This window comes from Bombina bombina, chromosome 1 (genome assembly GCF_027579735.1).
Source record: "Bombina bombina isolate aBomBom1 chromosome 1, aBomBom1.pri, whole genome shotgun sequence".
Lineage (NCBI taxonomy): Eukaryota > Metazoa > Chordata > Amphibia > Anura > Bombinatoridae > Bombina > Bombina bombina.
The window spans coordinates 1,147,031,382-1,147,052,558 of NC_069499.1; the positions used below are offsets into that span (position 1 = coordinate 1,147,031,382).

Here is a 21,177-nt window from a genome sequence, read left to right on the forward strand (position 1 = left end):
ACGCACTCTTCACCCTTAAACCCTACCATATATGTGTACCATGAAGAGATAGAGGTAAGTCCGGCTTTAATCAGAACTGGCCAATTCCCTAACCTACCCCATGTCCAGTTCCACGGGAACTTATGAATTAATTGCGTTACGTAGTGTCTAACTTGCAGATATGTAAAAAAGTCACGATTATCCAAGCTATATTCTTGTTTTAAGTCTTCAAAGGATTTAATGTTCCCCGTCTCAAAATTAACCACTTGTCGTGCATAGTATATTCCCTGCCTCTTCCATTTCATCAGAATGGGTGAAGAAGTTCCTTCTTGGAATTCTGGATTACCAATAAGGGTTTGATGTTTAGGTATATCTGTGTTAATTCCAACTTTTGCTCCAATCTTTTTCCACGCCTTAATGATTATAAAGATTGTTTTAAACTTCTTTACTTGTTTAGGAATAGAGTTATAAGACAAGTGCAGCAAAGATAGTGGAATTAGAGGGAATATTATGTTTGCCTCAAGATCATTGTCTGTGAAATAATCTGCTTCTGCTATCCAGTCAGAAGCTATACGACCTAGAAAAACAAGATTATAGGAATGCAGATCAGAGAGTGCCAGTCCGGCATATTGTTTAGGGAAGGCTAGTTTTTGAAGTGAAATTCTAGGTTTTTTTGAATACCATATAAAACTTCTAAGAGTAGAATTAAATTTCTTTATATCATATATTTTAATCAGAACAGGAAGGTTCTGCAAGATATAGAGAATCTTAGGAAGGATAGTCATTTTGTAAAGAGCTATTCGCCCTGAGATGGAGAGTGGCAGATGTTGCCAATTCTTCATATAGCTCAGAGCTTGTTTTAATATAGGAGATATATTTAGAGAGTACCAATCTTTAGGATTATCTGATATTATGATTCCTAGATACCTAAAGGAACTTGTAACTAGTTTGTAAGGATGTTTTGTGCAGGAATCTTTCATTTTCCTCAGCCACAATAGTTCAGACTTTGTGTTGTTTATTTTATATCCTGAGCATCGACCGTATAAATCTACTATTTTATTAAATTTGGGAATATTTGACGATGTGTTTGAGATATATAGTAGCAGGTCATCGGCATATAGGGAGACCTTCACCTCTTTTTTATGAATTTTTATTCCCTCAATCTGATGTCTAACTTTCAGTGCAAGTGGTTCAATTGCTAGGTTGAATAATAGAGGTGAAAGAGGACATCCTTGACGGGTTCCTCTTTCCATTCTAATTGTATCTGATACATGCCCATTAATAACTAGACTCGTGGATGAATATAAACATATATTTTCCACCAGTTTATAAAATTTGTTATCAATTCCAAAGCGTTGTACGGCATCTAATAAGAACTCATGATTAACACGATCAAATGCCTTTTCGGCGTCTACCGCTAATATTGCGGCATCAGACTGTTCTTTCAATGTACTCTCTTTGACATTCTTAAAGTAGTCAATAATTAGAAGTAATTGCCTAATTTTTGCTGCTGAACTGCGGTTGCGAATAAAGCCCACTTGGTCTTTATGAATGACATCTGCTATCCCCTCTTGTAATCTTGCTGCTAAAATTGATGTGAATATCTTATAATCTGAGTTTAACAGTGCTATTGGTCTATATGAGTCCCTGTTCACTGGATCTTTCCCAGGTTTAAGTAGAAAGATAGTATTAGATTCTAAAAATGTATTTGGTATTTGGACCTCGCCTGAGAAATATTGGTTAAAGAGTTTAGTTAAGTGGGGAATTAAGGTAGGTGCCATGATTTTATAAAAATCGTTAGGCATTGCGTCCGGACCTGGAGCTTTCTCAAGTTTTAATGATTGGATAGCTTTTGAGACTTCGAGCTCAGAAATGGGCCCATTTAATTTCTGGCTGAACTCAGATTTGAATTTCGTGATCTTTAAGTCTTTCCAGAACACATCCCTAGCCGACTTATCCATAGGTGTAGATGAATAAATTATTTTATAATGTTGGTAAAAAGATTCCAATATGTCTTCTGGGGCATTCAAATGACTATCCTTGATCTGTATTGATTCTATTGTTGGTGATTGTTTAAAGTTTTTTACTAGTTTAGATAGCAGCTTACCTGATTTATTTCCATATTTATATAGGTTCGCTTGATATTTTAGTTCTGATCGAATTGTTGAGGCTGTTAAGAAGGAATCCCGTTCTTTTTTCAATTTGGCATATCTAGTCCAGTTTTCTTCTGATTGAAAATTTAAAAATCTGTTATAAGCATTACTTACTGCTGCTGTTAGTTGCTTTTCCTTTAATCGAGAATTACGCTTGCCCCTCGCCATATAGGCGATGATTTCTCCCCTTAATACCGCTTTCGCTGTCTCCCAGACAACTGAGAAGTTAGATACTGATCCAATATTAAACTGAAAAAATTCTTCTAGTTTATTTTTTAGCCAATTACTGAATTTCGGATCGTTATTTAAATATTTTGGATAGAAAAAACGCGCTCTTCTTGTAGATAGATTATTTACTGGGATATCTAGCATCACAGGGGCGTGATCTGAGATACAAATTTCTGAAATGGTAGCTCTGGCTCCTCTTTGATATAAGCTATCATTTACTAGAATAAGATCAATTCTGGATAATGATTTAAATGCCTTTGAATAACATGTATAATTTTTTAAATCCGGGTTTTGGACCCGCCAGATATCTCTGACGGCTAGATTTTGAAAGATAGTGTTAAAAATTTTTGCTTCCAAGTTATCTTTTTTAGTTTTTTTTTGCGCAGTACCTCTTCTCAGTCTATCGAGGGGACATCGGGGTGCCATATTAAAATCACCTGCAACTATTACATAACCTTCTGCTACTTGAAGTAGTTGAGATTGGAGGGAGTCCCAGAATTCTGGTTTAATTGTGTTGGGGGCATATAAGTTGCATATTGTATATATAGATCCTGCTATTTTCAATTTTAGTATTAAATATCTGCTTTCTAAGTCTACTATTGTGAGTAGTTTGTCATATACTAATTTTTTTCCTAGTAAAATAGCTACCCCGTTTTTTCTATTGGAGGTCGGAGCGCAAATTACTTCTGACACCCATGTCGATTTAAGTTTCATGGATTCCTCTAGATTTAAATGTGTCTCTTGAATTAATGCTATTGATGTATTAATCCTTTGTAGGTGTGATAAAATCATTTTTCGTTTAATAGGGGATGTAATTCCCCCTATGTTCCATGTTGTGAGTCTAAGATTTTTACCCATCTAGTATATATTTATTGGTGTAAGTAGCAGATATGCAACAACAAAAAAATAAAAGAAAAATAAATAAATAAATAAAAAAAATAAAAGAAAAAATAAAATAAATAAATAAGGAGAAAAAAGGAAAGAAACAAAGGTCTCCCTCAGCTCTGGAATTACAAAAAGTTTATCTATTATTAATATCATGGTGTAGATATGCAAGAATTTATTAATGGTATGGGAGAAAAAGAAACATAGAAAAAATTTATCTAAGCGATGGTTAAAACCCATGCTCTGCTAATTTTCTCTCTGCCTCGGCTACTGTTTGAAAAAAAAAAGTTTGACCTTCTACAGTTACCTTGAGCCTAGCAGGATAGATAACTGTGGCTTGCCAGCCGACCTTTAGCATTTTTCCACAGACTGGGGAGAGCTCCTTTCTCTTAGAAGATATCTCCATAGAGAAATCTTGAAATAACAATATCTTTGAGCCCTCATAGACCAAGAGCTGCTTTTTTCTGTAATATTGCATAAACAGCAATTTATCCTGATAATTTAAAAATTTTGCGATAATTGGTCTTGGTTTAGAGACATTTGGAGATCTCCCCAATCTGTGAACTCTCTCTATCAGAAAAGGCGTAGGTGGTGGGGGAATATTCAGCAATTGAGGGAGTGTGAGTGTCATGAATTTCATTAAATCTTCTTGCTGTACAGATTCTGGGTATCCTATAATTCTTAAATTATTCCTCCTTGCCCTATTCTCAAGATCATCTATTTTAGCTTGGAGTTTATTTATTAACTTTTGGTTTCCCTCAATTTTTGGGGTCTGAATATTTGTCTTATCCTCAAGATCAGAAATTCTCTGTTCTATTTCTTGTAGTCTACCAGCGAACTGTTTCACTTCTATTGCTAGTGATGCGATGTCCTGCTTTATTTCATTTTTTAGGGAATCAAATTTAGGTGATATGGCCTCTAGGATACTAGAGACTAAAGATTGTGTGTTTTGAGATTCTATGGAGCTTATGCTCTGTGATTGAGCAATAGAGTCGTGTGGTGCTACAGGGCTCTCTATGTTTTTTGTTCTGCGCTCCTTTGATTTTGCTGCCATACCTGGATTAGTCTTGGGAGTGCAAGTGGGGGAAGTGATATATTTGTCCATATACTCAGAAAGAGAGAGAAAAGCAAAAGGGTTCAATCAATGTGTGTGCGTGTGAGAGAAAAAAAAAAAAAAAAAAAAAAAAAGGAGGTGCTGAGAGTGAAAAAAAAAAAGGAGGTGCTGAGAGTGAAAAAAAAAAAAGAGGTGCTGAGAGTGAAAAAAAAAAAAAAAAAAAAAAAAAAAAAAAAAAGTGCTGGGAGTGAGTGTGGGGATAAAAAAAGAAAAGGGGTGATTAATATGTTCTTATGTGAGTTTGGACCAGAATTGGCAGGGAATGTAAATAGAGACTACTGTGCTAAAGAAAAGAAAGATTCTCATTAAACCATGAGCTATTAATTAACACAGCCAGTTCACTAGCTCCAAAGAAAGAGGCAGAGATCTCATGTAGAAGCCTTTTCTAATTGCTTATACGATTTTGGAATACTAAATTTCAACTTTGTATGCTTAATATAGATCTGTTCTTTAAGAGATATTACAGCCTCTGCAGCAAGATCTTAATTTTTTGAGTAACTATTGTATCAGTATTCTTACAGGTGCTATGGTTTATAATGTGACAGATTTCTGGCCCTTTAGGCTCTCAATTAGTTAAAATACAGACTATTTGTAAATTATATATCACCCCTATAAATCTCACTTCTATAGTTTTTCCTTTAAATATCTAGTAAAGAAATTTAGTGACTACAATAACAGGGATAAGCCATTCAATTATACAATTATTATAAGTTGTAACAAATTCTGGTATTTTTTCTAAAGAGTAATACAAATTCCCTTTTTAGTGAGGTTAACAGGCTCACTGGAAAGAATGGGTTCTCTGTTTGCCAATAAGTAGAAAATATATCATGTTATAAAGATAGAAAAAAAAGGCTGCACAGATACTTAATTTTTAGATATTAAAGTAATACCCAGTTCCTGATTTAAAAAAAACAATCTGAGTTCCTATAGGCCAAAAAGCCTTGCTGCAGTTCTTACTGAGATTAATAAATACAAAAGGTAGTTCTTAAGCCAGTTACATATGAATCTAGCTTTTAAGCATACTTTAGTCCGTTATCAAGGCAAAGATATAAAAGAGTTCTTATAGTTTTTGTAGATAATTTTACTTCCTTGCTATGCCTTTTATTCATTAAAGGGGAGGTTATTCTCAAAGTAGCTTGATTTTAACTTCTTAAGCAGGTTTTTTTTTTTTTTTTTCCTTTTTTTTTTTTTTAAGCAGCAAAACTTGTAGGATAGAAAAGTCAATTTCAGTTAAATGCCTTCAATATTTCAACTTTAGCATAAGCCAGAGAGCAGAGTTTTGCCAAGTATGGATCAGGTAAAAAGACACAGATTATTCCCCCTTACCCCAATATGTTCCTTGTGCTTCAAGTTGAAGTTGGGTATGGAGCAAAAAAGAAAGTTTGTTCTGAATCCCAACCTTTCAAACTCTTTGCAATCTTTAGACGCTTACCGGGCTTAGCGGGGTGTCCTTCCAGCTGGTCTCAGCAGGTCCCGGTATGCTGAGTGCCTCCGTCTCCGAATCCCTCCGCGCAGTTCCGGGGGAGGAGAGGAGGAAATAAAACCAGGTTCACTATCCTCAGCGCTGAGCTCAATGATCCATCCGCTCACCACACGCAGCACCGGTGGGTGGGAGCGGGCTTGATTGCCCCCGAGGCAGGTCAGGTGCCGGTAAGTTGCTGTGAGGGTCCGCGCTTCAGTTTAGCAAGGGGGAATAATTCAAGGCAGGCTGCTTCTTGGTGCTGTTATGCTGCGGATTGCTAAGTCTGGTTAGCCCGGCATTTCCTCCATCAAGAAAAAAAGTCAGCGCTTCACTTGTGCTGCTAGCCAGGGTATTATTCTTTCATTATGGTAAGTTTACCCAGTAAAATGCTCAAATGGGTTATTAGTCTCTCCAGAGAAAGGTCTTTTATCTTAAGCGTATGATATCAGTTTACGCTGTGGAGGGTAGCTGGTGTGTTGGCTTTAACCAGCTGCAGAATTTCCTTCTAACATGAAGGATCCAAGCGCTACAAACCGCCAAGGTGTAACTGCAGGGGAGTGATGTCTGTACAGGTGCTCAGGTGCACTAATGCACAGGTGCAGCCTATGCACAGTCTCCTCCTCTTCCTCCCAACATGGTGAAGAGCTTGCAATTTTAAACAACTTTTCAATTTACTTCTATTATCTAATTTGCTCCATTCTCTTGGTATTCTTTGATGAAAAGCATATCTAGATAAGCTCAGTAACTGCTGATTGGTGGCTACACATAGATGCCTTGTGTGATTGCCTCGCCCATGTGCATTGTTATTTCTTCAACAAAGGATATCTGAAGAATGAAGCAAATTAACTAATAGAAGTACAAGATGTTTTTTAAATTGTATTCTCTATCTGAATCATGAAAGAAAAATTTTGGGCTTCATGTCCTTTTAATGGGACACTGAACCCAGTTTTTTTCTTTTGTGATTCAGATAGAGCATGCAATTTTAAGCTATTTTCTAATTTACTCCTATTATCAAATTTTCTTCATTCTCTTGGTATCTTTATTTGAAAAGAAAGAATGTAAGTTTAGATGCCAGCCCATTTTTGGTGAACAACCTGGGTTGTTCTTGCTGATTGGTGGATCAATTTAACTGACCAATAAACAAGTGCTGTCCAGTGTCTAAACCAAAAAATAGCTTAGATGGCTTCTTTTTCCAAAAAAGATAGCAAGAGAACGAATAAAAATTGATAATAGGAGTAAATTAGAAAGTTGCTTAAAATTGCATGCTCTATCTGAATCATAAAAGAAAACATTTGGGTTCAGAGAGGCATCATTTAAAAATGAGGCTACATAGTAGAATGCTTAGTTTAAACAGGTCTCTGACACTTTCAATATTTTTAATAATGTGCAATTTCACCCTCTCACTTTCTGTCCATTCCTCTGTTGCGTGTTTTTCAGCGCAACTGCTGAAACCCACGTTGCCCGTAAGTTCACCTTGCACATCGGGTCAATCACATAACACAAGCCGCAATATGATGTACTGGCGTAAGTCGAAAAAACTGTCGAGGTTCAGAAATGTGCGCAACTGCACATTTCTGGCATTGTCAGTAACTTACACCAGCATATTGCACGTGTAAAAAAAATAAAGACAATTTCACACCTGATGCGCCTCACATCATCCTCTGTAAAAGCAAAGTCCTTAATCTCCCCATAGGGGTCATCTTGCGTAAGAAACATAACAGCCGCTTCAGTGGTCATGTCCTTAGATGATAGCACTCTGTTGTAAGGATGAACTCAAAGAGGAATACCCACAGGTATCCTCCAAAACATATGTAGTATGCCAAGTCCAAATACAGTTCCAATAGAAATCAGTAAAGATCCCAAAAATTAACACAAATGTACAGAGAGATCAGCACTCATCAGCAAAAGCAGTCACTCTGTGCACGGCCATTGCATATCCAAAAACATGAGACAGTTGAAGGACAGGATCTGGTGGATATCCTTGTTTGTCCACAACAGTAAAGCCAGCACGAAGAGATTCAAAATAACAGCTTTATTGTGTCACAAACATAACGTTTCGGCCTCAAATTGAAACCAAAAGAAATAAACCGACACATCAAACCGCCATTCAAAACCCCTAAACTGCCATCCCCCCACATCACAAACACTAAAGTTATTAACCCCTAAACCACCAACCCCCCACAACACAAAGTATCTAAATAAACTATTAACCCGTAAACTGCCACCCCCCACAACGCAAAGTATCTAAATAAACGATTAACCCCTAAACCACCACCCCCACAACACAAAGTATTAAACTAATAACTAAACCCCCTAACCTAACAACCCCTAACTTAACCCCAATTAAAATACACTTAAATACAATTAAAAATATACTACCTTAAAAAATTAAATAAAAATAAAAAAGCTAAATTACAAAAAAACTAACATTACAGAAAATAAAAAAACCTAACATTAGTAAAAATAATAAATCCTAACATTAACAAACAAATTAAAAAACTATGATTACAAAAAACACTAAACTGACAAAAAATAAAAAAGCTAAAATTACAAAAAATAACAAACTAAATTATTATTATTATAATAGCCCCCCAAAATAAAAAAAAACACCACAAAAATAAAAAACCTAATCTTGAAATTAACTACCAATAGCCTTAAAAGGACCTTTTGTAGGGCATTGCCCTACAGTTAACAGTTCTTTTGCAAAAAAAAAATTATAAAGAAATTAGCCCCTAACATAACAACCCCCCCAAAATTAAAAAATTCTAAATTAAAAAAAAACCTTATCTACCCAATGGCCCAAAAAAGGCATTTGTATGGGCATTGCCCTAAAAGGGCATTCATCTCTTTTTCTGCCCATTAAAAATAAAAAAAAGCCCTAATCTAAAAAAAAAACACCACAAAAATAAAAAAAAGAGAGAAATCTTGCAACATATTTGTGGGCTTTCTTTTGAGCACTATATTGCAATGCACATGTCTCTCCTTCATGTCCAGAACCCTGCATGGTGAGATAACCGCTCTCAAGCTAAAGGACATCACATTACTGACAAAACGTCTAAGATGTTCTTGTCATATATAAAACAGATTATCCTATAAATATTTATTTGGTATAAAAGAGTGGATGATTCCAACATTTTTGATAAACCACAATATAAAAGGAGACCAGTAATTCATAATTGTGACATGTAATTAAATGCACATGGCTCTACAGCTAAAAAAATAAAGAAAAGTGACAAAATTGAACCAAACAAAAACAAGATGCATGTAGGCCAATTGTGTGTGCCAAATAACATCACATGACCTAAGTAGACAAATATGAATGAGGCAACCAATACCCATATCTGTCTTTATTTGTAAAATGAATAATAGGTAAATAATATAGCTAACTTCAGCCTATTGTGTAATAATTAAATGAGAAATATAAGAAAGAAGAAGAATAAAAAAATAAAAAAGAGAAAACGAAAAATAACAAATAAGACAGTGAAAATAAAAATGACCTGGCACCTATGTAATGCACAAAACTGAGTGAATTACATAACAGTTAATATACTAATATATGAAAGCTAAATTACAAGTTGGGTGCTATCATTTGCGCTCAAGCGATATCGTGTTTTTGCAGCCATTTGCGCACAAGTTAAATTCTGCTCATATTACAAGTTAAAGTGCAATCGTGATATATGCTAGAATGATTCCCTTGACTTCAGAGCTCTGGTTAACTGTTACCCTCGAATAAAAAGTGTCACAAAACACATCAAAATACATTTAAAATTATAGTTACACTCATAATAATATTATCTAATAAAAATTATTTAAAAAAATGTTGCATAAAAAAGTTATAAGGACTGGAAAATATGAGGTCTCAGGTGTTAGGAAAAAAAAGGGCTGCAAAGGGCATCAACGTAGAGATACATTCATATACATGTCTAAATATGTATATGCATGTGTATATATATATATATATATATATATATACATAGAAACATACATTTTGACAGCAGATAAGAGCCATAGGCCCAGCAAGTCAGCCCTAATTATTTCCTAAAGGAATAAACATATCTAGTTTTTTGGATAGCCTTATGCTTATCCCAGGCATTCTTAAAGGGACACTGAACCCAAATTTTTTATTTTGTGGCTCAGATAGAGCATGAAATTTTAAGCAACTTTCTAATTTACTCCTATTATCAATTTTTCTTCATTCTCTTGGTATCTTTATTTGAAATGCAAGAATGTAAGTTTAGATGCCGACCCATTTCTGGTGAACAACCTGGGTTGTTCTAGCTGATTGGTGGATAAATTCATCCACCAATAAAAAAAGTGCTGCCCAGGGTACTGAACAAAAAAAAAAAAAAAAAAAAAAAAAGCAAAAAAAAAAAAAGCTTAGATGCCTTCTTTTTCAAATAAAGATAGCAAGAGAACGAAGGAAAATTGATAATAAGAGTAAATTGGAAAGTTGCTTAAAATTGCATGGTCTATCTGAATCACGAAAGAAAAAATTTGGGTTCAGTGTCCCTTTATAGAAAGGGTTATTGATTCATGGCATTCTTAAAGGAGTGCTTCCTCAAATTACTCCTGAATATAGCCTTCAGTTTGAGATCATGACCCCTTGTAATTGAATTTTTCTTTTTATGAAAAATACTCACAGCCTCAGTTTTACTAAGCTCTTTAATATACTTGAAAAGATGCTACCATATCACCTCTTTCCCTTCTCTAAGCTACACATATCTAGGTCATTGAGCCTCTCCTGGAACATTTTATTTTTTAGACCATGTACCATTTTTGTAGCCCTCCTTCGCACATATTCCTGTTTGTTTATATCCTTCTGAAGATATGGCCTCTAGAACTGCACACAATACTCAAGATGAGGCCTAACTAATGATCTATAAAGTAGCAAAAGAACCTTACTATTTCTGCTGCAAATACCTCTACCAATACATCCAAGCATTCTACTGGCCTTACTCGCTGCAGTACTACAGCAATGTTTATATGTGTGTGCATATGTATTTATATATTTATATGTGTATTTATGTATTTACAGATCTATAAACACATATAAACAAATAAATACATATGAACAGAAATATAGACATATATAAGAGCATTGAAGCCCTTTGCAGTCAAAGAGATAAAAACTTGAAAAATCATATAAATGCAATATTCAAATTCAATTAAAGGGACACTGAACCCAACATTTTTCTTTCGTGTTTCAGATAGAGCATTAAATTTTAAGCAACTTTCTAATTTACTCCTATTATCAATTTTTCTTCGTTCTCTTGCTATCTTTATTTGAAAAAGAAGGCATCTAAGCTTTTTTTTTTTGTCCAGACCACGTTTTTATTGGTGGATGAATTTATCCACCAATGAGCAAGGACAACCCAGGTTGTTCACCAAAAATGGGCCGGCATCTAAACTTACATTCTTGCATTTCAAATAAAGATACCAACGGCTAGATTTAGAGTTTTGTCGGTAAGGACCCGCGTAGCTAACGCTGGCTTTTTTCTGGCCGCACCTTTAAAATAACTCTGGTATTGAGAGTCCACAGAATGGCTGTGTTAGGCTCCAAAAAAGGAGCGTAGAGCATATTTAACGCCACTGCAACTCTCGATACCAGAGTTGCTTACGGACGCGGCCAGCCTCAAAAACGTGCTCGTGCACGATTCCCCCATAGGAAACAATGGGGCTGTTTGAGCTGAAAAAAAACCTAACACCTGCAAAAAAGCTGCGTTCAGCTCCTAATGCAGCCCCATTGTTTGCTATGGGGAACACTTCCTACGTCTGCACCTAACACTCTAACATGAACCCCGAGTCTAAACACCCCTAACCTTACACTTATTAACCCCTAATCTGCCGCCCCCGCTATCGCTGACCCCTGCATATTATTATTAACCCCTAATCTGCCGCTCCGTAAACCGCTGCTACTTACATTATCCCTATGTACCCCTAATCTGCTGTCCCTAACACCGCCGACCCCTATATTATAATTATTAACCCCTAATCTGCCCCCCACAACGTCGCCTCCACCTGCCTACACTTATTAACCCCTAATCTGCCGACCGGACCTGAGCGCTACTATAATAAAGTTATTAACCCCTAATCCGCCTCACTAACCCTATAATAAATAGTATTAACCCCTAATCTGCCCTCCCTAACATCGCCGACACCTAACTTCAATTATTAACCCCTAATCTGCCGACTGGAGCTCACCGCTATTCTAATAAATGTATTAACCCCTAAAGCTAAGTCTAACCCTAACACTAACACCCCCCTAAATTAAATATAATTTGAATCTAACGAAATTAATTATCTCTTATTAAATAAATTATTCCTATTTAAAGCTAAATACTTACCTGTAAAATAAATCCTAATATAGCTACACTATAAATTATAATTATATTATAGATATTTTAGGATTAATATTTATTTTACAGGTAACTTTGTAATTATTTTAACCAGGTACAATAGCTATTAAATAGTTAAGAACTATTTAATAGTTACCTAGTTAAAATAATAACAAAATTACATGTAAAATAAATCCTAACCTAAGTTACAATTAAACCTAACACTACACTATCATTAAATTAATTAAATAAAATATCTACAATTACCTACAATTAAACCTAACACTACACTATCAATAAATTAATTAAATACAATATCTACAAATAACTACAATGAAATAAACTAACTAAAGTACAAAAAATAAAAAAGAACTAAGTTACAAAAAATAAAAAAAAAATTAACAAACATAAGGAAAATCTTACAACAATTTTAAACTAATTACACCTACTCTAAGCCCCCTAATAAAATAACAAAGCCCCCCAAAATAAAAAATGCCCTACCCTATTCTAAATTACTAAAGTTCAAAGCTCTTTTACCTTACCAGCCCTGAACAGGGCCCTTTGCGGGGCATGCCCCAAAGAATTCAGCTCTTTTGCCTGTAAAAAAAAACATACAATACCCCCCCCCCAACATTACAACCCACCACCCACATATCCCTAATCTAACCCAAACCCCCCTTAAATAAACCTAACACTAAGCCCCTGAAGATCACCATACCAGGTTCACCGATCGGTCCTGGCTCCAAAATCTTCATCCAACCCAAGCGGGGGCTGGCGATCCATCATCCGGCGGCTGAAGAGGTCCAGAAGAGGCTCCAAAGTCTTCATCCTATCCGGGAAGAAGAGTAGATCCGGACCGGCAACCATCATCTTCCAAGCGGCATCTTCTATCTTCATCCGATGAGGACCGGCTCCATCCTGAAGACCTCCACCGCGGACCCATCTTCATCCGGCGACGTCCAACTGAAGAATGACGGTTCCTTTAAGGGACATCATCCAAGATGGCGTCCCTCGAATTCCGATTGGCTGATAGGATTCTATCAGCCAATCGGAATTAAGGTAGGAATATTCTAATTGGCTGATGGAATCAGCCAATCAGAATCAAGTTCAATCCGATTGGCTGATCCAATCAGCCAATCAGATTGAACTCGCATTCTATTGGCTGTTCCGAATCGTCATTCTTCAGTTGGACGTCGCTGGATGAAGTTGGGGCCGCAGTGGAGGTCCTCAGGATGGAGCCGGTCCTCATCGGATGAAGATAGAAGATGCCGCTTGGAAGATGATGGTTGCCGGTCCGGATCTACTCTTCTTCCCGGATACGATGAAGACTTTGGAGCCTCTTCTGGAGCTCTTCAGCCACCGGATGATGGATCGCCAGCCCCCGCTTGGGTTGGATGAAGATTTTGGAGCCAGGACCGATCGGTGAACCTGGTATGGTGAAGACAAGGTAGGATGATCTTCAGGGGCTTAGTGTTAGGTTTATTTAAGGGGGGTTTGGGTTAGATTAGGGGTATGTGGGTGCTGGGTTGTAATGTTGGGGGGGTATTGTATGTTTTTTTTTACAGGCAAAAGAGCTGAATTCTTTGGGGCATGCCCCGCAAAGGGCCCTGTTCAGGGCTGGTAAGGTAAAAGAGCTTTGAACTTTAGTAATTTAGAATAGGGTAGGGCATTTTTTTATTTTGGGGGGCTTTGTTATTTTATTAGGGGGCTTAGAGTAGGTGTAATTAGTTTAAAATTGTTAGTTCTTTTTTATTTTTTGTACTTTAGTTAGTTTATTTCATTGTAGTTATTTGTAGGTATTGTATTTAATTAATGTATTGATAGTGTAGTGTTAGGTTTAATTGTAGGTAATTGTAGGTATTTTATTTAATTTATTTATTGATAGTGTAGTGTTAGGTTTAATTGTAACTTAGGTTAGGATTTATTTTACAGGTAATTTTGTAATTATTTTAACTATTTTAGCTATTAAATAGTTATTAACTATTTAATAGCTATTGTACCTGGTTAAAATAAATACAAAGTTACCTGTAAAATAAATATTAATCCTAAAATAGCTATAATATAATTATAATTTATATTGTAGCTATATTAGGATTTATTTTACAGGTAAGTATTTAGCTTTAAATAGGAATAATTTATTTAATAAGAGTTAATTTATTTCGTTAGATTTAAATTATATTTAAGTTAGGGGGGTGTTAGTGTTAGGGTTAGACTTAGCTTTAGGGGTTAATACATTTATTAGAATAGCGGTGAGCTCCAGTCGGCAGATTAGGGGTTAATGTTTGAAGTTAGGTGTCGGCGATGTTAGGGAGGGCAGATTAGGGGTTAATACTATTTATTATAGGGTTAGTGAGGCGGATTAGGGGTTAATAACTTTATTATGATAGCGGTGAGATCCGCTCGGCAGATTAGGGGTTAATAAGTGTAGGCAGGTGGAGGCGACGTTGAGGGGGGCAGATTAGGGGTTAATAAATATAATATAGGGGTCAGCGGTGTTAGGGGCAGCAGATTAGGGGTACATAGCTATAATGTAGGTGGCGGCGCTTTGCGGTCGGCAGATTAGGGGTTAATTATTGTAGGTAGCTGGCTGCGACGTTGTGGGGGGCAGGTTAGGGGTTAATAAATATAATATAGGGGTCAGCGGTGTTAGGGGCAGCAGATTAGGGGTACATAAGGATAACGTAGGTGGCGGTCGGCAGATTAGGGGTTAAAAAAATTAAATCGAGTGGCGGCGGTGTGGGGGGGCCTCGGTTTAGGGGTACATAGGTAGTTTATGGGTGTTAGTGTACTTTAGAGTACAGTAGTTAAGAGCTTTATGAACCGGCGTTAGCCCAGAAAGCTCTTAACTACTGACTTTTTTCTGTGGCTGGAGTTTTGTCGTTAGAATTCTAACGCTCACTTCAGCCACGACTCTAAATACCGGAGTTAGAAAAATCCCACTGAAAAGATAGGATACGCAATTGACGTAAGGGGATCTGCGGTATGGAAAAGTCGCGGCTGAAAAGTGAGCGTTAGACCCTTTTTTGAGTGACTCCAAATACCGGAGGTAGCCTAAAACCAGCGTTAGGAGCCTCTAACGCTGGTTTTCACGGCTACCGCCAAACTCCAAATCTAGGCCCAAGAGAATAAAGAAAATTTGATGATAGGAGTAAATTAGAAAGTTGCTTAAAATTGCATGAGCTATCTGAATCATGAAAGAAAAATATTGGGTGTTTATATAATCCACTTAAATAAGTGCACTCCCACAAACAATAGATTCCAATTCGGCAAGGGTGCTATAGAAAGTTCAACATTTGTCTGATGAATGGGTGAACACACCGAAACGTCACTTGTTTGTATATTTCACCTTCTTCAAGTCTAGTGTGTGCTTGAGCTAAACCTTGATATAGATATATATATATATATATATATATATATATATATATATATATATACTGTATAGGTATAAATACATATTTGCACAAAAATTCATCAGATATATATTTAAAAATATTTTTCAACTTTTTCAGCTCCATTGAAGCCTATGGGGGAATGTGATTTGTGTTGGTGCATTCTCAAAGTCTTTTTGTTATGCTACTTTGTGAAAGCGAGAGCACAAACTTTTTACTTTCAACTCGTAATATGAGCATGAATCTCTCAGAGCACAAAAATTACTTCAAGCGGTTTAACACTTGAACGCGAGTGCAAACTACTGCTCCACTGGTAATCTGGCCCATAATGTGAAATTAAAGTAATAACACATTAACTTAAAATGAATCTAATGTGTAGACATGTTCATGGACATACATCGTTTGTCTATCAAGTCTCTAAACAAAGTGAGAGAAATTAAAAATAAAAATAGGGAATAGAAAATAAAGATATAAATATGCAAGCACATATATTATATATATTCAGACCAATCATGTGTATTGGATACAAACATCTGAAGAATAAAAAGTAAAAAATACCACTGTAAGAATAATGTGTTAGCACGAAGACTAAGCTCTATAAACATCTATATAGAATCGCTATAAGGCAATCCTTGTTTAAACATCCCATTACATAAATGATGTCTATGCAGTATGAAAAATTATGAAAGGGAAATACGCATGCACCATTTTTAATGTACTAATGTACGCAAAAAAAGGCATTTTGCAGGTTTTTCCCCATATTGGAGTTCTGTCGTACTGTTCTCCTTCATTTTTTCTTCCCTATTATTGTCTAAACCCATCCAGATACAACAAGATTCCACCACTACCCAGTTGTCTAATTCCCACCAATGGATGGCCAGCCACACACCCTTAGCTGGTCCCTGTGCCTAGCCACAATCACCTTCCAGCCACTTTCCAGCCACATTTCAGGACCTCCCACCCTGACTCAACCCATAGACAACCCAGACACCACCCCTAGACAACCCTGATACCCTACCTCCTGGTCCCATCAGAATGTTTAAAGATAGATCATTGCAAGAACTTGTCTACCTTTCAACAGCATCACAACGTGTCCTTGGCACATTCATGTCAGTGAAAAAAGTAATGATGTTTACTTTTTATTTTATCACATGATTTCATCCAAAAAACTTTTGAAATATTTACAATTTGCCCTTTTAAATGCATGATGTACAATTTTGGAATATGATGTTCATTTAACTTATAAAACTTGTAATTTATAATTAAAAAGTAGAGAATTACATGTGTCTGCCTGGGGAATATCTATAAATCTAATATTTTGGTATTGTATAGTATAATAAAAAACAGTATAGTATAGAAATATTTTTTTAGAGTAGACTTATATCTGCACAAAGACTCATTAACATTTTATGTTTTCATTAAGTATCATATATACATTGCTGGGAAGCTATTGAACAGTGCCTGTTACTTATGTTTTTCACTGGCACTACAGGGCAAAGTTCGGTTCTCCTGTATTGAGATGCCTTATGTTCCTGTAAGCTTTGCTGGTACCAACAATTACCTTATGATACCAGGAGTCCCTGCCAATTTAAAGATGGTCGTAAGCTTCAGTTTTCGAACATGGGACATGGTTGGACTACTACTATACACAAGCTTTGCTGGATCCATGGGTTCACTGGAAATGGCTCTGAGTGAGGGTCAAATCAACGTGTCCATCTCCCAACCAAACACAAAAAAACTTATGTTTGCAGCAGGTAAGTATTATATTTTATTGCATTACCAATCATCATTGTATTACATAGCCCTTGTATAGTAAAGGGGTATTATAATGATGTTACAGTAGCTCTGGAAATGTAAAAGACTGAGGAGCAGCTATAGAAAGAGTTATTAGTACACATTATACAAGAAACTAGTTCAGTGGTTCTCAACCAAAGTGATCTCAAGGCCCGGTAAATTTTAGCTAGACATGTCCAGGGCCCGGTAGTTTTATTTTTATATATATATATTTATATATATATATATATATATATATATAAAGTATATATATATATATAAAGTGAGCAGCAGGGGTGGGCTGATCAGCCAGGCAAATAGGACCTGGGCCGAGGGACCAGCAAGTAGGGGGGCCCACAAATGGCATCTCCACGGATCCTGGCCCATTCCTTAAGCTGGAGTTTTCAGTTGCCCTATCAGTAACTAAGCAAATAAGTGTGGATTTAGTAGGGGCCCTGGCGGGGGTCTGTCACTGTGAGGGCCATGGAGTGTGGGGTCTGGCCCTGGAGGTTGGGTGCCCTTTCTCTGGACCTTAATGTTGGGGGTCCTGGCTCTGGAGGTTGAGGGGCCTGTTGGGGGCAGAGCAGGGAGGCTACCATGTTCATTTGCATAAAATTTAATACATTTCGATCAGTGTGAGACAGTGTTCCTGGGGCCTTGATTGGTCTCAGGCTGCCCCTTATGTGCAGTGGGGGCATGACAGGTCGGGGCCCACCAGCAGGGCTATCACGGCCCGGTACTGGGCCACGGCCCGGCTGTTGAGAAACCAGGAACTAGTTGATAAGCTAGAGATGTTGTGCTAACCACCACTATTCATATGTCTCCCATGTGGCCGGATCCTTTGATCAATTATAGACAACAATGTCCCTTTTTTCTCCTTCCAGAAAACATATGTCCTCTATTTAACCTCAAGAAACAACTATATTCTATTTTCAATCCATCCGTTCTATAAATCACTTACACCTAGATAACAAGTTTTGAGCTATAGAGGGTGCCAAACGACCGCAACAAAAATTGCTTTATTTCACCCTCCATAGCGCTGCCATTACAAGCTTCTAAAAAGCGTGGGATATGGTGGCGATGAGCTCCATACTGCACATCGCAAAAAACTAAATTAAACTATTAACCCCCTAACCTAAAAAAACCCTAACTTTAAATTAAAATTGCAATATCCCTATCTTATAATAAATAAAAACTTACCTGTGAAATTAAAAAAAAAGTTTAAACTAACAATTAACCTAACATAACTATTATACTAAAATTGAAATAACTACCAATTAAATAAACTAAATTACACAGTATAAAACCTAACACTACTAAAAAAATTTGTCTAAAATTACAAAAAAATAAAAAATACTAAATTACAAAAAATAACAAACACTAAATTACAAAAAATAACAAACACTAAATTACAAAAAATAACAAACACTAAATTACAAAAAATAACAAACACTAAATTACAAAAAATAACAAACACTAAATTACAAAAAATAACAAACTAAATGATCCAAAATAAAAACATTTACACCTAATCTAATAGCCCTATAAAAATAAAAAATTCCCCTCCACAATAAAAAACAACCCTAACCTACAATTAAAAGAGCCTTTTGTAGGGCATTGCCCTAAAGAAATCAGCTCTTTTACCTGTAAAAAAAATAAAAAGAACCCCCAACAGTAAAACCCACCACCCAACCAACCCCCCAAAATAAAAAACCTAACTCTAACAAAAACCTAAGCTACCCATTGCCCTGAATTTTTTTTATTTATTTTAAGATAGGGATATTGTAATTTTTAATTTAAAGTTAGGGGGTTGTTAGGTTTAGGGGTTAATAGTTTCATTTAGTTTTTTTGCGATGTGGGGGGCTGGCGGTTTAGGGGTTAATAGGTTTATTTGGTGGCGGTGATCTGGGAGGCCAGAGGTTTAGGGGTTAATAACTTTATTTAGTGGTGGTGATGTCGGGGAGCGGCAGAATAGGGGTTAATATCTTTATTATAGTGTCTGTGATTTTGGGGTGCGGGGGAATAGGGTCTAATAACTTTATTATAGTGGTGGCGATGTCGGGGAGCGGCGGAATAGGGGTTAATAACTTTTATTAGTTGCTGCTATGTCGGGAGCGGCAAATTAGGGGTTAATAAGCTTTAAATAGTGTTTGCGATGTGGGAGGGCCTCGGTTTAGGGGTTAATAGGTAGTTTATGGGTGTCAGTGTACTTTGTAACATTTTAGTTATGAGTTTTGTGTAACAGTTTTGTTGCGCAAAACTCATAACTACTGCTCTCAGATGGCGGAACAGATTGTGTTGGTATAGGCTGTAACGCAAGCTTTTTAGCCTGAATGCACAACCTGTAATACCGGCGCCATGGAAATCCCACACAGAAACATCCTTTTTATTTAGTGCGGGATTGACGTTACGTTACAGGCTAAAATGCTTGCTGTATAACTATACTGACAAGACTTGTAATGGCTGCGTTACTGTTTTAACACTGAAATGGCCATTTTTTCATCGTTAAAACCGTAACACAAAACTGGTAATCTAGATGTTATTCTTTTGTCCCAATATATCAGAAGTATTGTATTTTTGGACCTTTTGGACCATAGATTATATATGGATCTGTTTGACTGGGATTAGCTGTCCATAATTAAAGGGCAGGTTGAAGAAGACTTTTAGAGAGCATCTGCAGAAGGAGACAAAGTTATCAATATTTACAAAAGTCAGCAGTGGAAGAACTATAGAGAGTGCTGAAAAGAACAGTTAGAAGGGAGAGTAACAAAAGTGGTTATAGGACGAGTTAGAGAAGGATCTTCATGGCTCATTCATAAAAGGAGATAGTGATTGAATGAGTGATGAGAAATAGGTATAAGTAGTTATATAAGGAAGTTACAGGAACAAGCAATTAGTAATAAGATACACAGAGATGTGATTATAAGGGAATACATGGGTCACAAGGGAACAGAATAGAGCAGTTGTACAAATAGATCATACTTGTGCCTCTTTATCATCAGGATATCGATTAAATGATGGCTTCTGGCACTCAGTCTACCTCATGGCTCAGGATAACTCTGCTGTTGTTGTCATTGATGAGGATGAAGGAGCGGCATTCAAGATTGAGTATAAATTTCAGCTTCGCACTGGAGATGCATACTACTTTGGGGGTAAGTAGACCAGGGTTGCTTTTTTATGTCTTTATTGAGTATAGTATCCTAGTAACACCCCTCACTGTTGGTGTCACACAAAATTTAGAAATGATAGTGAAAAGAATTACACTTTTTTTCAAACAGACAATACATTGCTTAGTTGAGAGCAGTACACATATTGAAATGTTTCTATAAAATGTTTACTTTATTTTGCACCTTTTTCATGTTATTTAGCTCTGAAAATTGACTTCTCAGTGCTAACCCTGCCACATATCTGTCCTTAATTAGTTTTAACTTAAAACAGCTGCAAAACAATGCATTTTATACTAACAATATGACCGTAGCTATTCTTGTTGCCTATACAATAAACAATCCTTATACTATGCAACAAATACCACTTTAGTGCCCTTGCAAGCTGCAGCAACCACAGCTTTGTAACTTCTCCGCTACCTCTCAGCTTGCAGATATAAAGCACTAAGAACACACTAGTTTGGGGTGATTGACAACCTTGCACAACAGTACATGTGGGCTGCAGATGTACAGACAGGCAGAAAGGTCCTCAAGTCGGGAGCTTTGTCTGCCTGCCCAATAGAACATGTGGTCCTAAATCAAAGATTTTGTGAGATGCAGTGAAATGGACAACAAAAATTCCTTGTAATTACAAGATGTTTACTGTCCCTTTAATATTAGTATTATTGTATTTAACTCTTTGGATGTCAAAATTT

At 36.4% G+C, this 21,177-nt stretch overlaps 1 protein-coding gene across 1 annotated transcript in view; it reads left to right on the forward strand.

Moving 5' to 3' along the window:
* CNTNAP1 (contactin associated protein 1) overlaps positions 1-21,177 on the forward strand; it is a 258,073-nt gene that overhangs the window by 115,614 nt on the left and 121,282 nt on the right. The window contains exons 8-9 of the mRNA XM_053699377.1: positions 17,038-17,299; positions 20,321-20,470. Of these exons, the coding sequence (XP_053555352.1) occupies positions 17,038-17,299; positions 20,321-20,470 (412 nt within the window). The remainder of the gene's footprint in view (positions 1-17,037; positions 17,300-20,320; positions 20,471-21,177) is intronic.